The sequence below is a fragment of the Maniola hyperantus genome, chromosome 4 (assembly GCF_902806685.2).
Source record: "Maniola hyperantus chromosome 4, iAphHyp1.2, whole genome shotgun sequence".
Classification (NCBI taxonomy): domain Eukaryota; kingdom Metazoa; phylum Arthropoda; class Insecta; order Lepidoptera; family Nymphalidae; genus Maniola; species Maniola hyperantus.
Genome location: NC_048539.1, coordinates 2,706,167 through 2,727,352, shown reverse-complemented (window position 1 = coordinate 2,727,352; position 21,186 = coordinate 2,706,167). Strand labels below are relative to the sequence as shown.

General features: G+C 38.7%; 1 protein-coding gene and 1 long non-coding RNA gene across 2 annotated transcripts in view; one reads left to right on the top strand and one right to left on the bottom strand.

Moving 5' to 3' along the window:
- The window catches only part of LOC138402250 (uncharacterized), a 39,922-nt gene extending 31,506 nt beyond the window's left edge, over window positions 1–8,416 (bottom strand). The window contains exon 1 of the long non-coding RNA XR_011236660.1: window positions 8,370–8,416. This is a non-coding gene — a long non-coding RNA (uncharacterized lncRNA). The remainder of the gene's footprint in view (window positions 1–8,369) is intronic.
- Window positions 4,591–21,186, top strand: part of LOC117997166 (organic cation transporter protein-like) — a 37,636-nt gene continuing 21,040 nt past the window's right edge. The window contains exon 1 of the mRNA XM_069498116.1: window positions 4,591–4,727. Within this exon, the coding sequence (XP_069354217.1) occupies window positions 4,725–4,727 (3 nt within the window). The 5' untranslated portion in view covers window positions 4,591–4,724. The remainder of the gene's footprint in view (window positions 4,728–21,186) is intronic.

The following is a 21,186-nucleotide window of genomic DNA, read 5'->3' as shown; positions in this document are numbered from 1 at the left end:
GTTAAAAATAGTTTTAATTATAATTTTAAGTAATCTCTTTTGGCCTTCTGTTATAACTAGATTTAAATTTAAATAATAATTATGTATTTACGCTGTTGATTACTTTCAAATAAACAAAATAAAACAAAATAAAATAAAGAGTAACAGCTAGCGTGCACTGCAGTTTTCCTCATGTTTCTTCGTCACAAAAGCTGTGAACTATAATAGAAGTAATTAATTAATTTTGCATTGGGGAAGAAATGTAAGGATTGACTTGACCTAAAGCATAGATCATATATAAATAGGTAATTTTTCGTTTTAGTGGTGTTAGTATTTAAGCGCCATCTATGAAAATTTTATCGAACTTTGCTCTGAAACTTCCTCATTACCATTGTTTAGTAACTAGTCTGTCCCATAAAAAAATTAGATTCCAACTCTTCAATCCTGATGCTGCAAGGGACTTGACCACCAAGACTGATGGGACTTAGAAACTGTCGGTTATAAATTGTATGATAGGAAGGAAGGTAGGAAAGCTACTTAACTACCAAAGTAAAGATTTTTGAACTCGAGGACCAACTCCTCAGCCCTGATGCTGTAAGGAAGACACGACAAACGGACAGACAGACAACGAAGTGAGGTAATAAGGGTTTCTTTTTTCCTTTTGAGGTACGGAACCATAAAACTCGTACTTTTGACATGAAATTTGACACACATAAACATACATATCACCGTCACTGGCAGTAAGCGAAACCGTGGCCTAGTGGTCAAGGCATCGGGCGCGAGCCCAGAAGATGCAGGTTCGATTCCTGCCGGTTACGCAAATTTTGATATGTACTATTTAAAATTATTTTGACACAAAGTTAAAATGGCGCGTGAAGAGTTTTAGGCGTTATAATGTAGGTAAATGAGCCAATTTATGTTTCGCAGACCGCAATTACCTAGTAGTTTTTATTCACTTTTAATTTAAATGCCATTTGTGTTGAATATAGCAGATTATAATCGGTTGTCGGAGTGATGTACCTACTGTAACTAACTGGAATTATTAAAATACTCAGCATTCAGAGGCCATTCACCTCGCCAGTACCGACCTACAATACCTGGCACACAATAAGTGCTTACTAGCAAAATTGTTTGAAGGTGGTTCATTAGGTAGGAGGTTTTAGCAATACCCTTTTTTTTTAAATAGTGATAGCGAGCAAACGAGCAAGCGGGTCACCTGATGTTAAGTGATTACCGCCGCCCATGAACATTTGCAGCACCAGAGGAACCGCCGGCGCCGATGCGCGGTTGCCGGCCTTTTTGGAATTTGTTGGTCCTTTTAAAAATAAATAATCATACCTTATGGACTAAGATCAGCGCCTGCCAGACCTTCGGGCTTCGTTATTTTATAAAGTTGAAAGTTTCACGAACACTGGGAGGAATGTTTGTTTGGATTTTTGTTTGGATCATAAACTTACCCTAGTTTTGGTTCCCTTGAATTGACAGACACGACAGACAGACAATGAAAAGATCTTGTAAGGGTTCCTTTCTTCCTTTTGAGGTACGGAATCCTAAAGACCCAGTGGAAGTTTTTTGATTTTCCAGGATGAAAATCTGAGATGCAAGCTGGCTGTACCAAAACGTCAGAATAGGTAAAGGATGAGTCGTGAAAAAGTAAGAGACAGAAAGACATACTTTCTCATAATATTGTAATATTGAGTAGATACCTAGGTAGGTATTTAATATCCAGGATGTATTTTTTGCGATGCAGAATAAATTTAATTCTTTTGACTATTTTGGAACTAGGTTTTAATAATGCGAACAACGCCCTGAAAATGTGCGAACTGCTGAAGTTTTCATGTTGAAACAAATATAGGTTACTTGCTTGCTTTTTCCCGCGATTCCGGTCGCGTATTTAATATTTATAACATAGAGCTAGGTAGCAGTGAAAGATTTTTGATTATTAGTTCTCGAGATTAGGTACCCGGATGGTACCCCTTACATCCTAACATACAAACTTGTCTACCTATATAATAAGTCTGTAAGTAGTGTAGATAGTAGGTAAATATACCTACAGTACGCGACAGAAAATAATGTACATCGATCGACCTTTAGAAGGAGATAGCGAATTTGTAGAGTATTGTCTCACAAAACAAAACGTCATATAGGTATAAGTGACAGAGACAACGTAGTGCTTACTAGTCAAGTTACTAGTCACTTACTTTGAGAAGATATCTAAGTACTAAGTATACTTAGATGGTCAAGCGAGAGAGCTGCCGAACAAAACGGTGTAAGTGCTCGAAATTAAATTTCACTGCAGGAGCAAAAAATGAATGAAATCATCTAAAAGTGTACTGTAGTTATATCGTTTTGATCATAATCACGAACTTTGTACTTAATTTTTGTACAGTTTTAGGCCGTTTTGTTTGGAAATGACTTGAATTGTATTCGGTGATCGAAACCACGAACTTTGCACTCAATTTTAGCACAGTTTTTTTTACTTCTGTTTTGCTTGAAAATATAAGTTCAGATTTATATTCAGTGCGCCCAAAAACGTCTGGATTAAAGAAACAAAATATTTTGATAAACTAGTGGTTAAGATGTCCACCTCCTATTCAGCAGGTTGGGGGTTCGATCCCGGGCAAATCCTTTAACTTTTCAGAGTTATATGTGTGTCTTAAGCAATCAAATAAAGGCAAAACTACGTAAGGAAACCTGCATGCTTGAGAGTTTTCCATAATGTTCTTTAAGGTGTATGAAGTCTGCCAATCCATACTTGACCAGCGTGGTAGATTGTGGCCAAACTCTTTCTCGTTCTGAGCGGATTTCAATAAATTCCACGGATACGTACGAAGCGATTTGCCTCCTCATTTCTAATTTGAACCGCTTAGATTTGGAACACCCTTCCAGCATCAGTTTTCCCCTCCAATTATAATATGGGTACCTTCAAGTCAAGAGTGAATAGGCATCTTCTATAATTATATTCTTCTATAATTATAGGCAAGCGCGCTCCATCTTAGGCTGCATCTAAGGTCTGATTGCAACCAAGCGCTAGTCTATAAATTAAAAAAAAAGAGGAGACCCGTGGTCTGTAGTGATACAGCGATGGGTTGATCATAATAATGATGTTGACTTATCTTGAGAAAGCTTTGAGGCAGCCCTTAATGTTTACAAGTACCTAGGTAGGTAAGTACAACACAGGTCGCAGGGCAGGAGTCGATAAAATGAGGTCTTAAAACCTGTTGCTACGTTTGCCGCACTGCGTCTACATTACGAGCTTTTATCTACAAGAAAATTGGGTATTTGACTCCAATTTTTGTATTACTTTATAAAGTAGGATAAAAATAATGACGTAAACTGAAAAAACTATTTAAATCGATCAAAAATAAACAAAAAAGTTATAAGCATTTAAATATTTCTGATAAGACAGAGATAGCGATATAGCATTTTGACGTCACACCTTACTAATGCCATAGTAGCTTCGTGCGGTTTCATACAAATTTTCGTTTTGCGAGAAAGGGACAGAAGACCGGAGGGTCTCCCTCCAAAATTAAAATGCCTGTAACTTTGTAAATCTTTGTTGGATTTTAATATATTTTTCAGCGTACGTCATTATTTTTATCCTAGTTTATAATAAAGTATTATATAATATTTATCAAATTCAAAAGTAGGAAAATACCCAATTAAAAAAATAACTTTCACTGACCCTTGATTATAATAAACAAAAGGTTTTTAAACTGTTCATTTCACTTTACCCAGATCGAATTAGTCGTATCTGTACACGACGAACAAGTATGAAATTGCAATGTAAGATTCTAGGTATACAGGCTGCACGGAAGACTGTCTCTATCAGTACCCTTATTATAAATGCGAAAGTGTGTTTGTTGGTTTGTTGGTTTGTCCTTCAATCACGTCGCAAGGGAGCAACGGATTGACGTGATTTTTTGCATGGGTATAGTAAAAAGCCTGGACAGTGACATAGGCTACTTTTTATCCCGGAAAATCAAAGAGTTCCCACGGGAATTTTTAAAACCTAAATCCACGCGAACGAAGTTGCGGGCATCAGCTAGTTTTAAATAAAATAATCTAATCTTGACTGACAGTCTTTTTTTTATTGAGCCTATGAATAGATACTTACTTAGTTAGGTAGATACCACATCTTTTTCAAAATCCACGGTTAAAAAGTAGGTCGCAATCTAAATATATTGAGGCCATGAAACTGTAAATAGATGATTTCTGTACTAGATAATAAGTTAACCTTTGACTGCGATCTCACCTGATAGTAAGTGATGATGCCGTCTAAGATGGTAGCGGGCTAACTTGGAACTGGTTTTAATTACACCCACACCCCTTATCGGTTTCTACATGGCATCCCAGAGACAACTTAGAAATTATATATTATATAGATATTATATAGTCCTAAATCGCCCCCGCCGAGAATCAAACCTGGGACCTGCCATTTATAAGACCACAGCGCTCAACACTGCGCCAGGGTGGTCGACAACTTGAAAAGTTTGTTTTGGTCTGGTTGTAGCACCCTGTATATTGCAGTATTCAGTACATACTGTAACATATTATGTAGGTATGGTATGGTAAGTAGAGTAGGTAGGTATATGGCAGTGTTATCGTACCGGCCAGCCGGGCGGTCGTGCCAGCTGTTTACACAGACTATGTGCTTTTCGAACCAGTAATATAACATCGGGTGCTATTTCTTTAGTTATTTTAAACAGTGTGTGAGTGGATGCTAAAAATAGTTTACAGTGAAAATGGTGAGTTGCTCATCTTTTTCTAATTCAATTTATACGCGCACGTGTTCAAAATACTAAAATATTAAATAACTTTCATGAAATTTAGGTATATTCTTTAACTACATGTAGATACCTGTTAAATATTTAAATGATTAATTTATCAAGAGTTAAAAAAGAAAAAGAATTTTTGTAACGATTTTAGGCGCTTAGGTCAGCTTAAACAGTCATGAATCCATACTATATAATATTATAAATACGAAAGTGTGTCTGTCTGTCTGTCTGTCTGCTAGCCTTTCACGGCCCAACCGTTCAACCGATTTTGATGAAATTTGGTACAAAGATAGCTTGCATCCCAGGGAAGGACATAGGCTTTTTATCCCGGAAAACCAAAGAGTTCCCACGGGATTTTCAAAAACCTAAATCCACGCAAACGAAGTCGCGGGTATCATACTAGTGTTTTTATATATCTTTCCGTTTTATGGCTTAACTATTCTGGAATAATACTTACCAGCATTTAGCGAATTTATTAATATTAGGTAAATTTAATTATTTTCGATTTGTAATTTTAATACTTAATTATTATACTATGATTAGAATATAAGATACAATTAAATAAGTCAGAATATTAATAAATTCTGGAATAATTATTCCACCATATTATTATTATTTATTTATTATTTTTATTTTATATTATATTTATTATTATTCCGGTATTTCATATTTTTTGCAACTAATTAGTTTTTTCACGTAGGACTTTCTCTCGTAAAATCACAGTGAGCTTTCAAGTTTCAACATCCATGTAAAGCTAGCTTGAAGGTGGGGGAACATGATCGTCTATCTATAGGTAGGTATTTATCCATACTTCCATACTAATATTATAAATGCGAAAGTGTGTCTGTCTGTCTGTCTGCTAGCCTTTCACGGCCCAACCGTTCAACCGATTTTGATGAAATTTGGTACAGAGATATAACTTGCATCCCGGGGAAGGACATAGGCTACTTTTTATCCCGGAAAATCAAAGAGTTCCCACGGGATTTTTAAAAACCTAAATCCACGCGGACAAATCGCGGGCATCATCTATACTATTATAAATGCGAAAGTGTGTTTTTCTGTCTGTCTGTCTGCTAGCCTTTCACGGCCCAGCCGTTCTACCGATTTTGACGAAATTTGGTACAGAGATAGCTTGCATCCCGAGGAAGGACATAGGATAATTTTTATCCCGGAAAATCAAAGAGTTCCCACGGGATTTTCAAAAACTAAAATCCACGTGGACGAAGTCGCGGGCATCATCTAGTTAATAATAAAGAGGAAACATACCTAGTTTTCTTTCTAATCAATGAACTCTGAAACTATTGAACCTATTTGAAGCTACTTTATCCAGAAATAGCATTTACATTATATGTACCGCGGAGAAAGTCGCGGGTAAAAGTTAGGTAGGTATAAATAATTGAGGAGAGGAGAAGCGTATAAAACGCTTCAAAATAATTTATTCTTTAATCTAAACGTGTCTGAACCCTTTTCCAAGCATAAGGGCGTTTGTGCACTCATCCGTATTCGGTTCGTATTCGTGGTTCTTCGAAGTGGCCGTCATTCATACAAATACGTACTCATTCGATTCGTTTTTACGGAATCCGTGATTTCGCGGATGAGTGCACAAACGCCAAAGTGTGCCAAAAAGTGTGTTGAAATTGAGTCAAAAATTCGTGATTTCGATCATAACGGTACAATTACAGTAGAGTTGCAACAGCTTCAGTTTTTTGCTCCTGCTGTAAAAAATCAGATTCATCATCATCATATCAATCCATACTAACATTATAAATGCGAAAGTGTGTCTGTCTGTCTGTCTGTCCGTCTGTCTGCTAGCCTTTCACGGCCCATCCGTTCAACCGATTTTGACGAAATTTGGTACGGCGGTAGCTTGCATCCCGGGGAAGGACATAGGCTACTTTTTATCCCGGAAAATCAAAGAGTTCCCACGGGATTTTAAAAACTTAAATCCACGTGGACGAAGTCGCGGGCATCCTCTAGTAATTAATAATTAACATCTTAGTGATTATTCATTTTAAAAATAGATAAGAGTACCTACCTACTACCTTATGTAAAACAAAAGTAGATTTTTTTATTAAATTAAACACGTCTATATTTTAATTATTTATGCCTAGTTTTTTTATCAGAACAATTTTACATAGCAGGGTGTAATAAAAAGTAATATATTGCTTTTTAACAGGCTTGGAGTAGGTAGTTAAATCTAAGTATTAATAGAGGTAAATATATATTAGGTAGGTTAACAAGGTGCCTACATCGACATAGGACCACGTGGTAGTACATGCAAGTTCTTTGGTTGCCTATTATTATATTTTTACCTATTATAGCTATATCTATCTACCTAAGTACAGTGCGAAAAGGCTCCCTTGGCACTTGCGTGTGCGAGTGCGTATAAGTGCCGCAAATTGCTATTGCGCTGGAACCATGTCTCATTATCATCGAAATGACGTCATTTTGACGTCAGTTGAAATAGACATATATCATTCAGTCTTCAGTCTAGTGAAGGTTTCACTAAGATGGCGACCACGCGCATTAGCAATTTGCGGGACGTACAACCGCCGTGAGTAAGAGCGGTTACGCACTGCATCCGATCCGAGTCCGTGAAAATACGTTCCTTTTTGTTTTGTATGGTAGCTTATATGTCGTAGATAATTGCTGGCCGTTACGGATGACGGATAGAACTCGGATAACGGAAGTGCAGTGCGTAATCGCCGTTACAGCCAGACGCCACGATTCGCATGCGAGTGAAGAACGGGCTTACAAAGTCAATAATGAGCACATAATCGGGCTTATCAATATTGCGTAAGAATACATAAATATTGATAGTAAGTAATAACCTATATTAATCGTTTTATGTTCCAAATAAAAGATTATCACATTCTGCACAAGATCAAATGTCAGTAACTTATTCCATATCTAACTTGGGTTTTGGTTTTGGGTTTTTTTTATTATAAAAATGGCGAGCAAACGAGCAGGCGGTCACCTGATGTTAAGTGATTACCGCTGCCCGTGAACATTTGCAGTACCAGAGGAACCACCAATGCGTTGCCGGCCTTTCAGGAATTTGTTGGTCCGCCCCTTGAATAACCCCATGTTGTAATCTAATGGGAACACCGCCGAAGGCAGTTTTTAGGATTCTGTGCCCGAAAGGTGCCAACGGTACCCTATTACTAAGCCTTAACTGTCCGTCTGTCTGCCAGCGGGCTGTAAGTGTACCTACAGTCATCATCATCATCATCATGATCAACCCCTAACCGGCTCACTACAGAGCATGGGTCTCCTCTCAGAGTGAGAAGGGTTTGGCCATAGCCTACCACGCTGGCCATGTGCGGATTGGTAGACTTCACACACCTTTGAGAACATTATGGAGAACTCTCAGGCATACAGGTTTCCTCACGATGTTTTCCTTCACCGTTAATGCAAGTGATATTTAATTAATTAAAACGCACATAACTCTGAAAAGTTAGAGGTGCGTGCCCGGGATCGAACCCCCGACCTCCGATTAGAAGGCGGACGTCCTAACCACTAGGTTATCACAGCTTAAAATATTTATACAATTAGGTACAATTGATACAAGGTATAGGTACAGTACGCGGCGAAAAATATTTATACATCGACCTTAGAATGAGATTTCGGCTTTGTAGAGCGTTGTCTCTGTCACTCATACCTATATGTAACGTTTTGTCGGTCTCAATGACAGAGACAACGTTCTATAAACCCTCTATCTCTTTCTAAAGGTCGATGTACAATATTTTCTGCCGCGTAGGTATGTACCTATACCTTGTATCATTTGTACCTATACGGTGAAGGAAAACATCGTGAGGAAACCTGCATGCCTGAGAGTTCTCCATAATGTTCTCGAGGTGTGTGAAGTCTACCAATCCGCACATGGCCAGCGAGGTAGACTATGGCCAAACCCTTCTCACTCTGAGAGGAGACCCGTGCTCTGTAGTGAGCCGGCGATTGGGGATCATGATGATGATGATTGTACCTAATCTCATGAACCGCGTAGGTAGAGATGAAATTTTCACAGAGTATAGTTAGTTAAGTATTTTTTCATATTGCTGCCATACCTAACAACAGATAATAAAAAAAAAACCGGCCAAGTGCGAGTCAGGCTCGCGAACGAGGGTTCCGTAATTCAGTCGTATTTTTTCGACATTTTGCATGATAACTGAAAACTATGATGCATAAAAATAAATAAAAATCAGTTTTAGAATGCACAGGTGAAGACCTTTCATATGATACCCCATTTGATATAGTTATCTTACTTCGAAAATTGAAAATATTAATTATTAGTTTATGACCACAAATTAATTTTTTTGTGTGATGTAACTACAAATTCACGGTTTTCAGATTTTTCCCCGAATATCAGCTGTAAGACCCACCTACCTGCCAAACATGATTCTAGGTCAACGGGAAGTACTCTGTAGGTTTCTTGACAGACCGACAGACAGACAACAAAGTGATCCTATAAGGGTTCCGTTTTTCCTTTTGAGGTACGGAACCCTAAAAAACATCACACTTGACCGGTTTATGTATTTTGTTAACAACTCAGTTCTGTATTTTGTTAAGACCCTGTCTGAGGCTTCGATGACGAACTCTACGATGAATGCTGCATACAGAATATCTTTATTATAATAATGATTCAAGTGCTATAATTAGATGACGATTTGGTGCCGAAATAAAAATTTTTTTTTGATCTTGTAAACTGTTTATTTATTTTATATTATAAAATTAACAAATAAACTATTAATAAACTTAAATCTAAAAAAAAAAAACAACATTAAATTAAATAAAAATTAAATTGTGTTACCGCAGTTTTGTATTTAGCAATGCTGGGCCGATAAGCCCGGTTTGCAATTCATTTAGTGCGAGTCAGACTCGCACACCAAGGGTTCTGTACCATATAATAACACTTTATATTTTTTTTTATCTGACCACAAGTTCAAGGTTTTCGGATTTTTCTCTTTAATTGCCTTTCATGATTCTAGAATCTAGGTCAACGGGAAGTATCCTATAGGTTTTACCGGTCTTGAGTCAAAAGTGTCCCTTGACCGTAGAGGGAGACTATTGAGTCTAAATCCACTCTTGACAGACACGTCACGACAGACAGACAACGAAGTGATTCCATAAGGGTTCATTTTTTCCTTTGAGGTATGGATCCCTAAAAAATAAAAAACACGTTTGCCCTGCCAAAAACGAACTAAAAATTAAAACATTCACATTGTAAAATGGCGCCATACAGCCGCCATATTTATTTATTTTATTTTTTTATTTTTTATTTTGTTTATTTGAAAGTAATCAACAGCGTAAATACATAATTATTATTTAAATTTAAATCTAGGTATAACAGAAGGCCAAAAGAGATTACTTAAAATTATAATTAAACTATTTTAACAGAATAGAGTTAGAATAAATGTAGGTATATACAATAATAAAATAAAATTACAACAGTGTGTGTATGATTGTGTGTATTATATTATATCTCATATATAATATACATATATTATATACAAAATGAATCGCTGAATGTCTTGCTGATCGCAATTCTCGAGAACAGCTGAACCGATTTGGCAATTTTTTTTTATAATATTCCTTGAAGTACGAGGATGGTTCTTACGGAGAGTAAAATTTAAAAAATTGTAAGTAACTATTAAAAAAATAAAAAATAAAGAATCAACTGTTAGGCGGTACGAAGTTCGCCGGGTCATATTTATAGGGATGTGATTCTAACGATAGATACCTATATCGATAGAATACCCCATACAAGTTATGGTGGAATGTGGAATAAAGAAACTCACATAGGTATACAATACAGTACGCGGCTGAAAGTAATGTACATCGGCCATTAGAATGACATTTCGGCTTTGTAGAGCGTTGTCTCTGTCACTCATACCTATATGACGTTTTGTCGGTCTCAACGACAGAGACAATGCTCTACAAATTTGCTATCTCCTTCTAAAGGTCAATATACATTATTTTCTGCCGCGGACGTACGTGTGATTGTGAACCGTGACAATATTAGGTACACTTATTTTTTGGGAAGATGTGTTATATGTGCTGTGTGTATAATTAAGCAGAAACTGAACGACACTGTTTCAATGGTTTCAATGGATATGGTTGCGAACTTTTCCCACAGATAATAATAAAACATCGTCCTTATTTCAAAAAGTTTTGAAATAGGTACAGTAGATGTAAGTATTACGATTTAGCTCACAAGTTACAAGATGAGTGCCATGTGGTGAGTTGACTCATTACGTCGTACGGATAGTCATATCCTCGTATCAGTCAACGGTCTTATAAGTCCCGCAAATTGCTAATGCGCGTGGCCGCCATTTTAGTGACTAAATAATTTTATTTAGTGTCGCTACTAGATGGCATTAAACAGTCGCTTCAGTACTGAGAGAATATACGTATCACAAATTTCGTCACTGGCGGTAAGCGAAACCGTGGCCGAGTTGGTCAAGGCATCGGGCGTGAACCCAGAAGATGCGCAGGTTCGATTCCTGCCGGTTACGCAATTTTTGATATGTATTTAAAATTATTTAGTAATTTCCTTGAAGTGTAGTAAAACACAAAAAAAAATTAAAAAAAAAAAAAATTGTGACGTCAGCACTAGACTGAAGTTTCGAGTGGTATCCTTGTATCAGTCAACAGTCTTATTGCAAAGAGCTTCTAACAAAATTTTGAAGAAGCTTTTACTAAGATCGGGTGACGACCTCCCTGGCGCCGTGGTCTTATTAGTGGGAGGTCCCGGGTTCGATTCCCAGCAGGGGTTTGGAATTTTATAATTTCTAAATTTCTGGTCTGGTCTGGCTTTGGCCGTGGCTAGTAGCGATTTAGCGTTCCGGTACGATGCCGTGCAGAATTCAAAGGCGTATAGGTTTAATAAAAACTGCCATACTCCTTGACCCGCTTCCATTTTAGACTGCATCATGACTTACCACCAGGTGAGATGGCTAACTTCGCTATCGGAATAAAATAAAAAAAAGGTACGGTGCTTAGTATGCTTTTTTCAGGAGCATATTTTTAATAGATTTTTTAAACTTGTATACAGGCAAATCCAAAATAGATTGCGGAATTTTATTAAGTATAAAAGGTTATACCCATTAAGGCTGCATCATTTTTAGGGTTCCGTAGTAAACAAGGAACCCTTATAGTTTCGCCATGTCCGTCGGTCCGTCCGTCCTCGGTTAATCTCAGAGACTTGGGAGAGGCATGGGTATAAATATTAATCACGCCGACAAAGTGGTGAAATAAAGTGTGGGGTATCGTTGAATAGCTATTTTAAAAATACTGTGGGTGTGGGAACATCATTTTTCGATTACTTTTTTGATTTATTAGAGTCAAGTGTCCCCCCCTCTATCAGCCAAATGGTAGTTTATAGGAACGTGAAAAAATTTACAGCAGTAGTATATATAATCAATTTTAAAGGAAAACTATCATGGCTAAGTAGGGTTCCCAGGTTAAGGAGTTATATCTGTTTTTCTGATGTGAGGATTGTGACTACGGAACCCTACACTGCGCGTGGCCCGCCACGCGCTTGGCCAGTTTTTTTACTATTTACAGTTACCTACAAGTTGCAGGCGCATGCCTATTATATTTAAAACAGAAAGAATACCTATCTATACTTAGATAGAGATTCATAGTTTCTGTCTGTCCTTCGTGTCTGTCAAGAAAACTTAAATAGGGTAGGTAGGTACTTCCCGTTGACCTAGAATCATGAAATTTGGTAGGTATCTACTGCTTAGAGCCACGGCATTATTGCGTCCATTAAAAATGATTTAGGATGTTTAAACACCATTTTTAATCCACACAATTGAGCCATCTATTTTATGGGTAAACAACAGATTAAACTCTCGTTACGTTAGTAGGACTATTACATATTCTGTGCTCTCATCTCATTTCTTCCAATTAAGAATTAAGCACGTCCATAAACCATACCCATAAAATACCCATATAAACCATACCATACCCATATAAACCATTAATTTGTGTGTTCCGTATTGCCTGCAATGGAGATGATAAAATACTAATTAATAACTTGTAATAGGCATTAATAGCACAGCTAATAGGTAAGTAATCTGAGTAAGTATTAAGTATAAGCCCGTATGTCGTAGCTAACAGGCCGTACGTACATAGAGATCAAATTATTATCGCAACTATTAAGTACCTACCTTACACTAATAAGGCTATTTTTTCCAGTCGGTGTAGTTTAGTGATTATTACGCCGTTGGCAAAATGTTATTTGAAATCATTTTCATCTGAATATATTTTCATACATCACATTAAATTAGCTTCCAAAAAGCTTGGGGTGCTCAACAGAGCAAAGCGGTACTTCGCGCCCGAGCATAGGCTCCTACTCTATAAGGCGCAAGTCCGCCCTCACATGGAGTACTGCTCCCACCTTTGGGCTGGAGCACCCCAGTACCAACTCCTTCCATTTGATCGGATCCAAAGGCGGGCTGTTCGACTTGTGGACGATCCCAAACTAACCGGCTCGTTGGAAAGCCTGGAGCACCGCAGAGACGTTAGCTCTCTATGCGTGTTGTATCGCCTGTATAATGGGGAGTGCTCTGAAGAGCTTTTTGACCTCATTCCACCCTCTTTTTTCTACAACCGCACCGCGCGCCACCGTAAGGAATTTCACCCTCACCATCTGGGTGTCTGGTGCACTATCGACCGCCCGCTGCGCCAGATCCTTCTTTCCACGCCCGTGCAAACTGTGGAACCAACTCCCATCGGCGGTGTCCCACTAGATTATAACATGGGGTTATTCAAGGGGCGGACCAACCAATTCCTAAAAGGCCGGCAACGCATCGGCGGCTCCTCTGGTGCTGCAAATGTTCATGGGCGGCGATAATCACTTAACATCAGGTGACCCGCCTGCTCGTTTGCTCGCTATATCTATTAAAAAAAATTAATCAGTACCCTTGTTATAAATGCGAAAGTGTGTTTGTTTGTTGGTTTGTCCTTCAATCAGGTCGCAACGGTGCAACGGATTAACGTGATTTTTTGCATGAGTATAGATAAAGACGAGAGTGACATATAGGCTACGTTTTATCCCGGAAAATCAAAGAGTTCCCCCTAGATTTTTAAAAACCTAAATCCACGCGTACGAAGTCGCGGGCATCAGCTAGTAAACCAAGAAACAAACACTCTTTCGCATTTATAATATGGGTAGTATAGTTAGGTGAATGACATGTATGTATGTCCGTTCATCGCAATACTTATTCTTAGATGTTGATGTACCTATTAAAAAGCTAAAAATAAAAATTCCTGTAAATAAACCGACTTCAAATGCCAAGTCTTCGAATATTTTTTAATTTGCACACGTTTTTACGTACCAACGGAACCCTATTACTAAGCCTACGTTGACCATCAGTCTGTCTGTCTGTTTATCTCTTGAAACGTAATTTTGAAATTTTTATTATTTTTATAAAATTATTTTAATAGTTTTTATAGTTACGGCTCTACGTTACATTAGTCTCTACGTTTCACGAGATACAGCCCAGTGACAGACAAACGGACGGATAACGGATAGCGGAGGCTTAGTAAAAGGGTCTAGTTGGCATCCTTCGGGTACGGATTCCTAGATATAGTAAAAAAAAATTTATAGGGTTCCGTACCCGAAGGATACCAACGTGACCCTATTACTAAGACTACGCTGTCCGTCCGTCCGTCTGTCTGTCAGCGGGCTGTATCTCGTGAACCATTATTATGGTTCACAAATCTATCTATTGGTGGAAACCTGAAATTTTCACAGAATGTGTATTTTTCTATTGCCGCTATAACAACAAATACTAAACATGTCAAAATTGCCGCACTGAAAATTTTGTGTTATTTCTTGTGCGATAGTACGGATTACGGAACTCTATCTGTGCTAGTCCGACTCGCACTTGACCGATTTTTACGGTTCCGTACCTCAAAAGGAAAAACGGAACCCTTATAGGATCACTTTGTTGTCTGTCTGTCGGTCGGTCTGTCAAGAAACCTACAAGGTACTTCCCGTTGACCTAGAATCATGAAATTTGGCAGGTTGGTAGGTCTTATAGCAGACATTAGGGAAAAAATCTGAAAACCGTGAATTTGTAGTTACATCACAAGAAAAAATTAAAACGTGTTCATGAACAAATATTGCTATTTTCAACTTTTAAAGTAAAATTACCATACCAAGTGGAATCATATGAAAGGGCTTTAATTGTACATTCTAAAACAGATTTTTATTTATTTTTAGGCATAATAGTTTTTGATTTATCGTGAAAATTGTCGATAAAATACGATTGTAGTACGGAACCCTCAATGCGCGAGTCTGACTCGCACTTGGCCAGTACTTACCTAACTTACTAACCTTCATTTGTAAAAACCCTAGTCAGCCATCAGGCCCGTGAAAAAGATCGAACAGCACGTGGCACGTGCTACTCTTATCGTGCCATGAAATCGGCAACTAAAGGGTGCTGGGGCAATATCGCGTGCTGACTGCTGACCTTCTGCATTCGCCCCACGTAAGTTTGCCATCTGTAAAATTTATAAACTAGGACAAGGAAACCTCGGATTTTCGAAAACCCGGACATGCTGTAAATGTCGTGTTTCTTGCCGTTAGTTCTCGCTCGGAACTAAAAGCTTAACAAAAGTTGGACATGTAAATATTTGGCCGGACACGAGCGCAAAGAGCCAAACATGTCCGGCTAAAGCTGGACGCCTGGCAACACTAGCCGCGCCGCGTCCCATTTTAGATCAATTTGAAATTCGTAGCACTTCTCGTGGCGACGCATTGCGACACGTCGTCATTTTGTATAAGTTAGGCATTATTATTCTAAGGGCCAGCTAGGTGATTCGCTGACTCAGTGTCTAACACTGAATGATATAGCCACCGAGGTTGGTTGGTTCTACATTGCTGCTTCACTGGGTGATATTAAAATATTTTTTCGTAGAAAACCTTCAACGGATTAAAAAACCGGCCAAATGCGAGCCAGGCTCGCGCAATTAGGGTTCCGTACTACAGTAGTATTTTTTCGACATTTTGCACGATAATTCAAAAACTATGATGCATAAAAATAAATAAAAATCTGTTTTAGAATGTACAGGTGAAGACCTTTCATATGATACCCCAATTTTTCCCAAATGTCAGCTATAAGATCTAACTACCTGCCAAATTTCATGATTCTAGGTCAACGGGAAGTACCCTGTAGGTTTCTTGACAGACAGACAGACAGACAACAACGTGATCTTATAAGAGTTCCGTTTTTCCTTTTGAGGTACGGAACCCTAAAAATGAGCGCGGTGGCTATCATTCAATGTATCAATCACTGAGTTAGCCACAAATAACGGAGTGGAGTTAGCGAATCACCCCGCAGGGCCTGTTTCACGACCGCCAGTTTATCCGACGAAAAAATTTGACATTTTGGCAGATTCCGAATACAAAAACAGTCATAACACGTCTTTATTCGTTAGGTAGTTATTTCGAAATTACAGACAGACACTTCAATTTTATTTATAAGTATAGATATAGTTAGGCAATGAAATGTAGGTACTAAATGTTTGTCTGATACGGATAGATTAATATTACTTTATCTGATATTACCTACCTATATAGATAATATATATCATAAATCCATATAAAAGATGTCATCATCACTGTATCTCTATTCTCTATCATCCATCTTATACCGGCTTCCCACGGTGCGTGAAATTGCAGACGGACGCGGACCAGCCCGCACCTACGCACCACAGTCGTCGTCGTCGGAGCCTTGTGCGCGGTGCGTGGCTGCCCGTGGTCGTCAGCCGTGCGTGATAATCCGCAGAATCACGCACCGTGGGAAGCCAGTATTACACTGATGTTTGTCAAAGAAACACACATTGCCTTAGGCATTGATTAATTTGGTCCATAGACAGAGACTCCGTTTTATTTGGTCGTATTATTTATTACTGATTCAATCTTCTTGAGTAAATATTTAACACTAGGCTAGGTAATTGTTATAGTTTTACGTACGTGTAAAGTCAAAATAGTCATTTATCTATTTATAATTTCTTGGTAGTAACCTTTTTAGGGCCCATCCATACCTCAAAAGGAAAAAAATCTTTAAGGAATCACATCGTCGTCTGTCGGTCTGTCTGTAGTCAAGGCCCGTACCCGGAATTAGAACCTATATCTAAGGGTGACCTAGAAATTATTTTTAGGGATCCGTACCTCAAAAGGAAAAACGGAACCCTTATAGGATCACTTTGTTGTCTGTCTGTCTGTCAAGAAACCTACAGGGTACTTCCCGTTGACCTAGAATCATGAAATTTGGCAGGTAGGTAGATCTTGTAGCTGACATTTGGGGAAAAATCTGAAAACCGCGAATTTAGGGTTAGATCACACAAAAAAAATTAAATTGTGGCCATGAACTAATAATTAGTATTTTCAACTTTCCAAGTGAGTGACTATATCAAGTGGGGTATCATATGAAAGGTCTTCACCTGTACATTCTAAAACAGATTTTTATTTATTTTTATGCATGATAGTTTTTGAATTATCGTGCAAAATGTCGAAAAAATACGACTGTAGGACGGAACCCTCATTGCGCGAGCCTGACTCGCACTTGGCCGGTTTATTTTATTTTATTATACTAGTATCGAGGTCGAACGCTCTTATCATTATTTTTAAGACGAACACGTAAAAATACATTCACATACATACGTAACAAGGCAATGGTATTGTTATTTTTTCATGAAATGGATATTTTATTACCGAATGTATAAAAATACCTATTTAGTATAATACTTACGCCTTATTAACTCAGAATCGATGTTTTCTGTTGGAGAGATAACAATTTTAGGATGGGATTTTATCGAGTAGGTATAGTACGCGACAGGTCGAGATTGCAATCGGGGTATGTGAGGCGTGGCGTGGGTGAGTAGAATAGAATAGAATAGAATAGAATGTTTTTTTATTCATGTAAACTTTTTAAAAGTGCTTATGAATAGTCAGGTTTAATTTACCACTGGTTCGGAATGCCGTTCCTACCGAGAAGAACCAGCAAGAAACTCGGCGGTTGCTCTTTTTAATTTTTCAATTTACAATGTTATTATACCGTACTATACAAGCCATTGCAGCCCCGTGCATTGCTGGAGCGAGTCAAATCCAAGCTTTTTTATCGTTTACATAGTCTGCGACTGTATAATATGCTTTTTTTAGGAGCATACTTTTAACACATTTTTTAAACTTGTGTAAAGGCAAGTCTAAAATTGCTTGTGGAATTTTATTATAAAATATTACACTCATTCCCACAAATGACTTTCCCACCTTCCAGAGGCGGAGCGCAGGAGTAGCTAGCTTATTTTTGTTTCTAGTTTGCCTATCATGGAGATCACTGATTTTTTGTAACTGTGAATGTTTTGTCGTACAAAAATTATATTATTGTAAATATATTGGGAAGCTACTGTAAGAATACCTATTTCCTTAAATATCTCTCGTAGGGAATCGCGGAGTGAGTGTGAGGCGTGGGGTGGGTGGCGTGGCGTGGGGTGGGTGGTGTGGCGTGGGGTGGGTGGGTGGCGTGAGGGTATGTGAGGTGAGGCGTGGGGACGCCCCGCACACGCGCACGTCATCCGCGCTATCCCGCATCGGATTAGCGCGAGGGCTGTGCGGGGCGTCCCCACCCCGATTGCCATCTCAACCTGTCGTGTACTATAGCTACTGTGTCAAAAGTAATGTATGTGTGTTTTGGAGGATCTGTGTGGTGTTGCGTGATGGTGGTGCGTATTGTTTGCTTGGTGGCTGGCTTTTCCTACAAGTCTAGCAGTGGTAGGGCGGGCGGTGCATATCGCACCATACAGATTTGTCTGTTTCAGCTCACTATATAAACTTTTGGTTTCTTATAAGTATAGCAAAAATTGATTAACGCAATAATGGCTTTGAGTTTTAGCTAGGTTGTGGCTAGGTACAGTACGCGGCAGAAAATAATGTACATCGACCTTTAAAAAGAGAGAGCTGTTTTGTAGAGCATTGTCTCTGTCGTTGAGACCGATAAAACGTCACATAGGTAGGTATGAGTGACAGAGCCGAAATGTCATTCTAAAGGCATGCACATTATTTTCTGCCTCGTACCTACTAACCGTAGGTACATTTTCGTTTCCATCTCATTATCTAATAACAAACACGAACGTCTCTTTGTGTCCACAAATTGTATGTTTGTATGTTAGCAATATGTCACTCAAAGTCTAAAATCAGTAGGTATAGGTACCTACTTTGTTTGCACGTAGGACTATTATAATATCTTCTGTGACGTAGGTTTTTTAAAGCCTTCCGTTCACGTTGACCAAATAAGCTCGGCGAGGTCACCGGCCAACGTCACTATGTTTGCGAATTATACGACAACTTCATTTAAGGCATACACGTAACACGTCCAAGCTCAATATGATATGGAATGAAATGTTTCCAGAGATCACTTCCACTTCCAGAGAAAGTGGCAGATATAAGAATAAATCTGTACCATCAAGAAACTCGGCGGTTGCTCTTTTCAATTGAAAAATACTGTATCACGACTTACCATCAGCGGCACTAGGTGAAATCACAGTCTAGACTTTAGAGCAGACAATGCATCAGTACCCTTATATAAATGCGAAAGTGTGTTTGTTTTTTGGTTTGTTGGCTTTTTGGTTTGTTATTTTTTTTATTCATTATAGGCGCACGCTTGACCACGATCACACCTGATGGGAAGTGAATAGTGATGATGTGACCTAAGATATGGGGCGCGTTTGCTTAGAAGGTGCCTATTCACTCTTGTTTTAAAGATACCCGGATTATAATTGGCAGGAAAGACTTATCTAGGAAGAGTATTCCAGACCCTAGCCATGCGTATAAGGAATGATGACGCAAAGCGTTTCAAACGCGAAGATGGAATGTTGACGACATAGGGGTGGAAACACGCCCGGTGTCTTGCGGTACGGTGGTAGAAAGGTGAGGGAGGGACAAGATCGAACAGCTCCTGAGCACACCCTCCTTTGTCCTTCAATCACGTCGCAACGGTGCAACGGATTGAAAATCAAAGAGTTCCCACGGGATTTAAAAAACTGAATCCACGCGGACGAAGTCGCGGGCATCAGCTAGTAAAATAATAAAGCTTCGCCGAGCGCGTTTGGCCAACGTATACAAGGGGCATAACGTGTAGATTACAACACAGGGAACAATCTGAAGCGTGTATAATTTTTTTTTCACTCAAATCAAACACGTCCTTCACTTGCCGCAAAACATTACGTGCTTATCATGAGTTTAAATCGTCGACTTTTGTAAATGATGTTCAAATTATGCGGAATTTTAAATTATGTAAAATATGCTCAGTTATGTAAATGAACAGTCTGCCAATCCGCACTGGGCCAGCGTGGCAGACTATGGCCCTAAGCCTTTCTCACTCTAAGAAGAGACCCGGCTCAGTAGTGGGCCGGTAATGGGTCGATCATGATGATGTAAATAAACTCACATAGGTACGTACATACCAGTGGCGTGCACAGGAGTTCAAGCCAGGGTATGCATTTAGGTATGAACTTATTTTACGGCAGGTTAAAATGAAAAATAAGCATAGACTTATTACAATGAGGGTAAGCAGTGCGTTTATGCCTCTATGCTGCACGCCACTGGTACATACCTGAAAACACTAAGTACTAGGTATTTTTTTATTCATTATAGGCGCACTTTTTTGGGCAGTCTCGTAAAAAAACCGACCAAGTGCGAGTCAGGTTCGCGTAACGAGGGTTCCGTACTACAGTCGTATTTTTTCGACATTTTGCACGATAATTCAAAAACTATGATGCATAATAATAAACAAAAATCGCACAGTGAAGCCCTTTCACATGACCCCACATTGACATAGTTATCTTACTTCGAAATGAAAAATACTAATTTTTGGTAGCTCCTACGTTGCATGTAAGACGTAAGTATGTATAAAATGTAGGGTAGGCTATCAAATTTAGAGCCTCAATAGCTCAACGGGTAAAGGAGTGGACTGAAAATCGAAAGGTCGACGGTTCAAACCTCGCCCGTTGCACTATTGTCGACTGTCGTACCTTCTCCTACTCGTAGCACAAGCTCTAACGCTTAGTTGGATAGGAAAGGGGAATATTAGTTATTTAACATGGCTAATATTCTTTGAAAAAAAAATGTCTTGTTTCTAAATAAATTTTGAATTCTTGACTCTTGGGCGTAATGGAGGAATACCGATTCCTCCATCAGTCAAAAGTGTTGAAGACTCTTGTCTCCTACCATAGACCATAGTTATCTAGGTAGGTACTTAGGTACTAAAGTCTACTGGTTACATAGAGTCACGGAAAAGCCGTCCAATAAATTGCATTGCAAGTTTGCCAAGTATAGGCAAGCCAGTTGGTAAGCTGACTAAAGGTCCGTATTAGGAAAATTTTGCGAAACGCCTTGCTCTCTCATTGATGTCGTTCA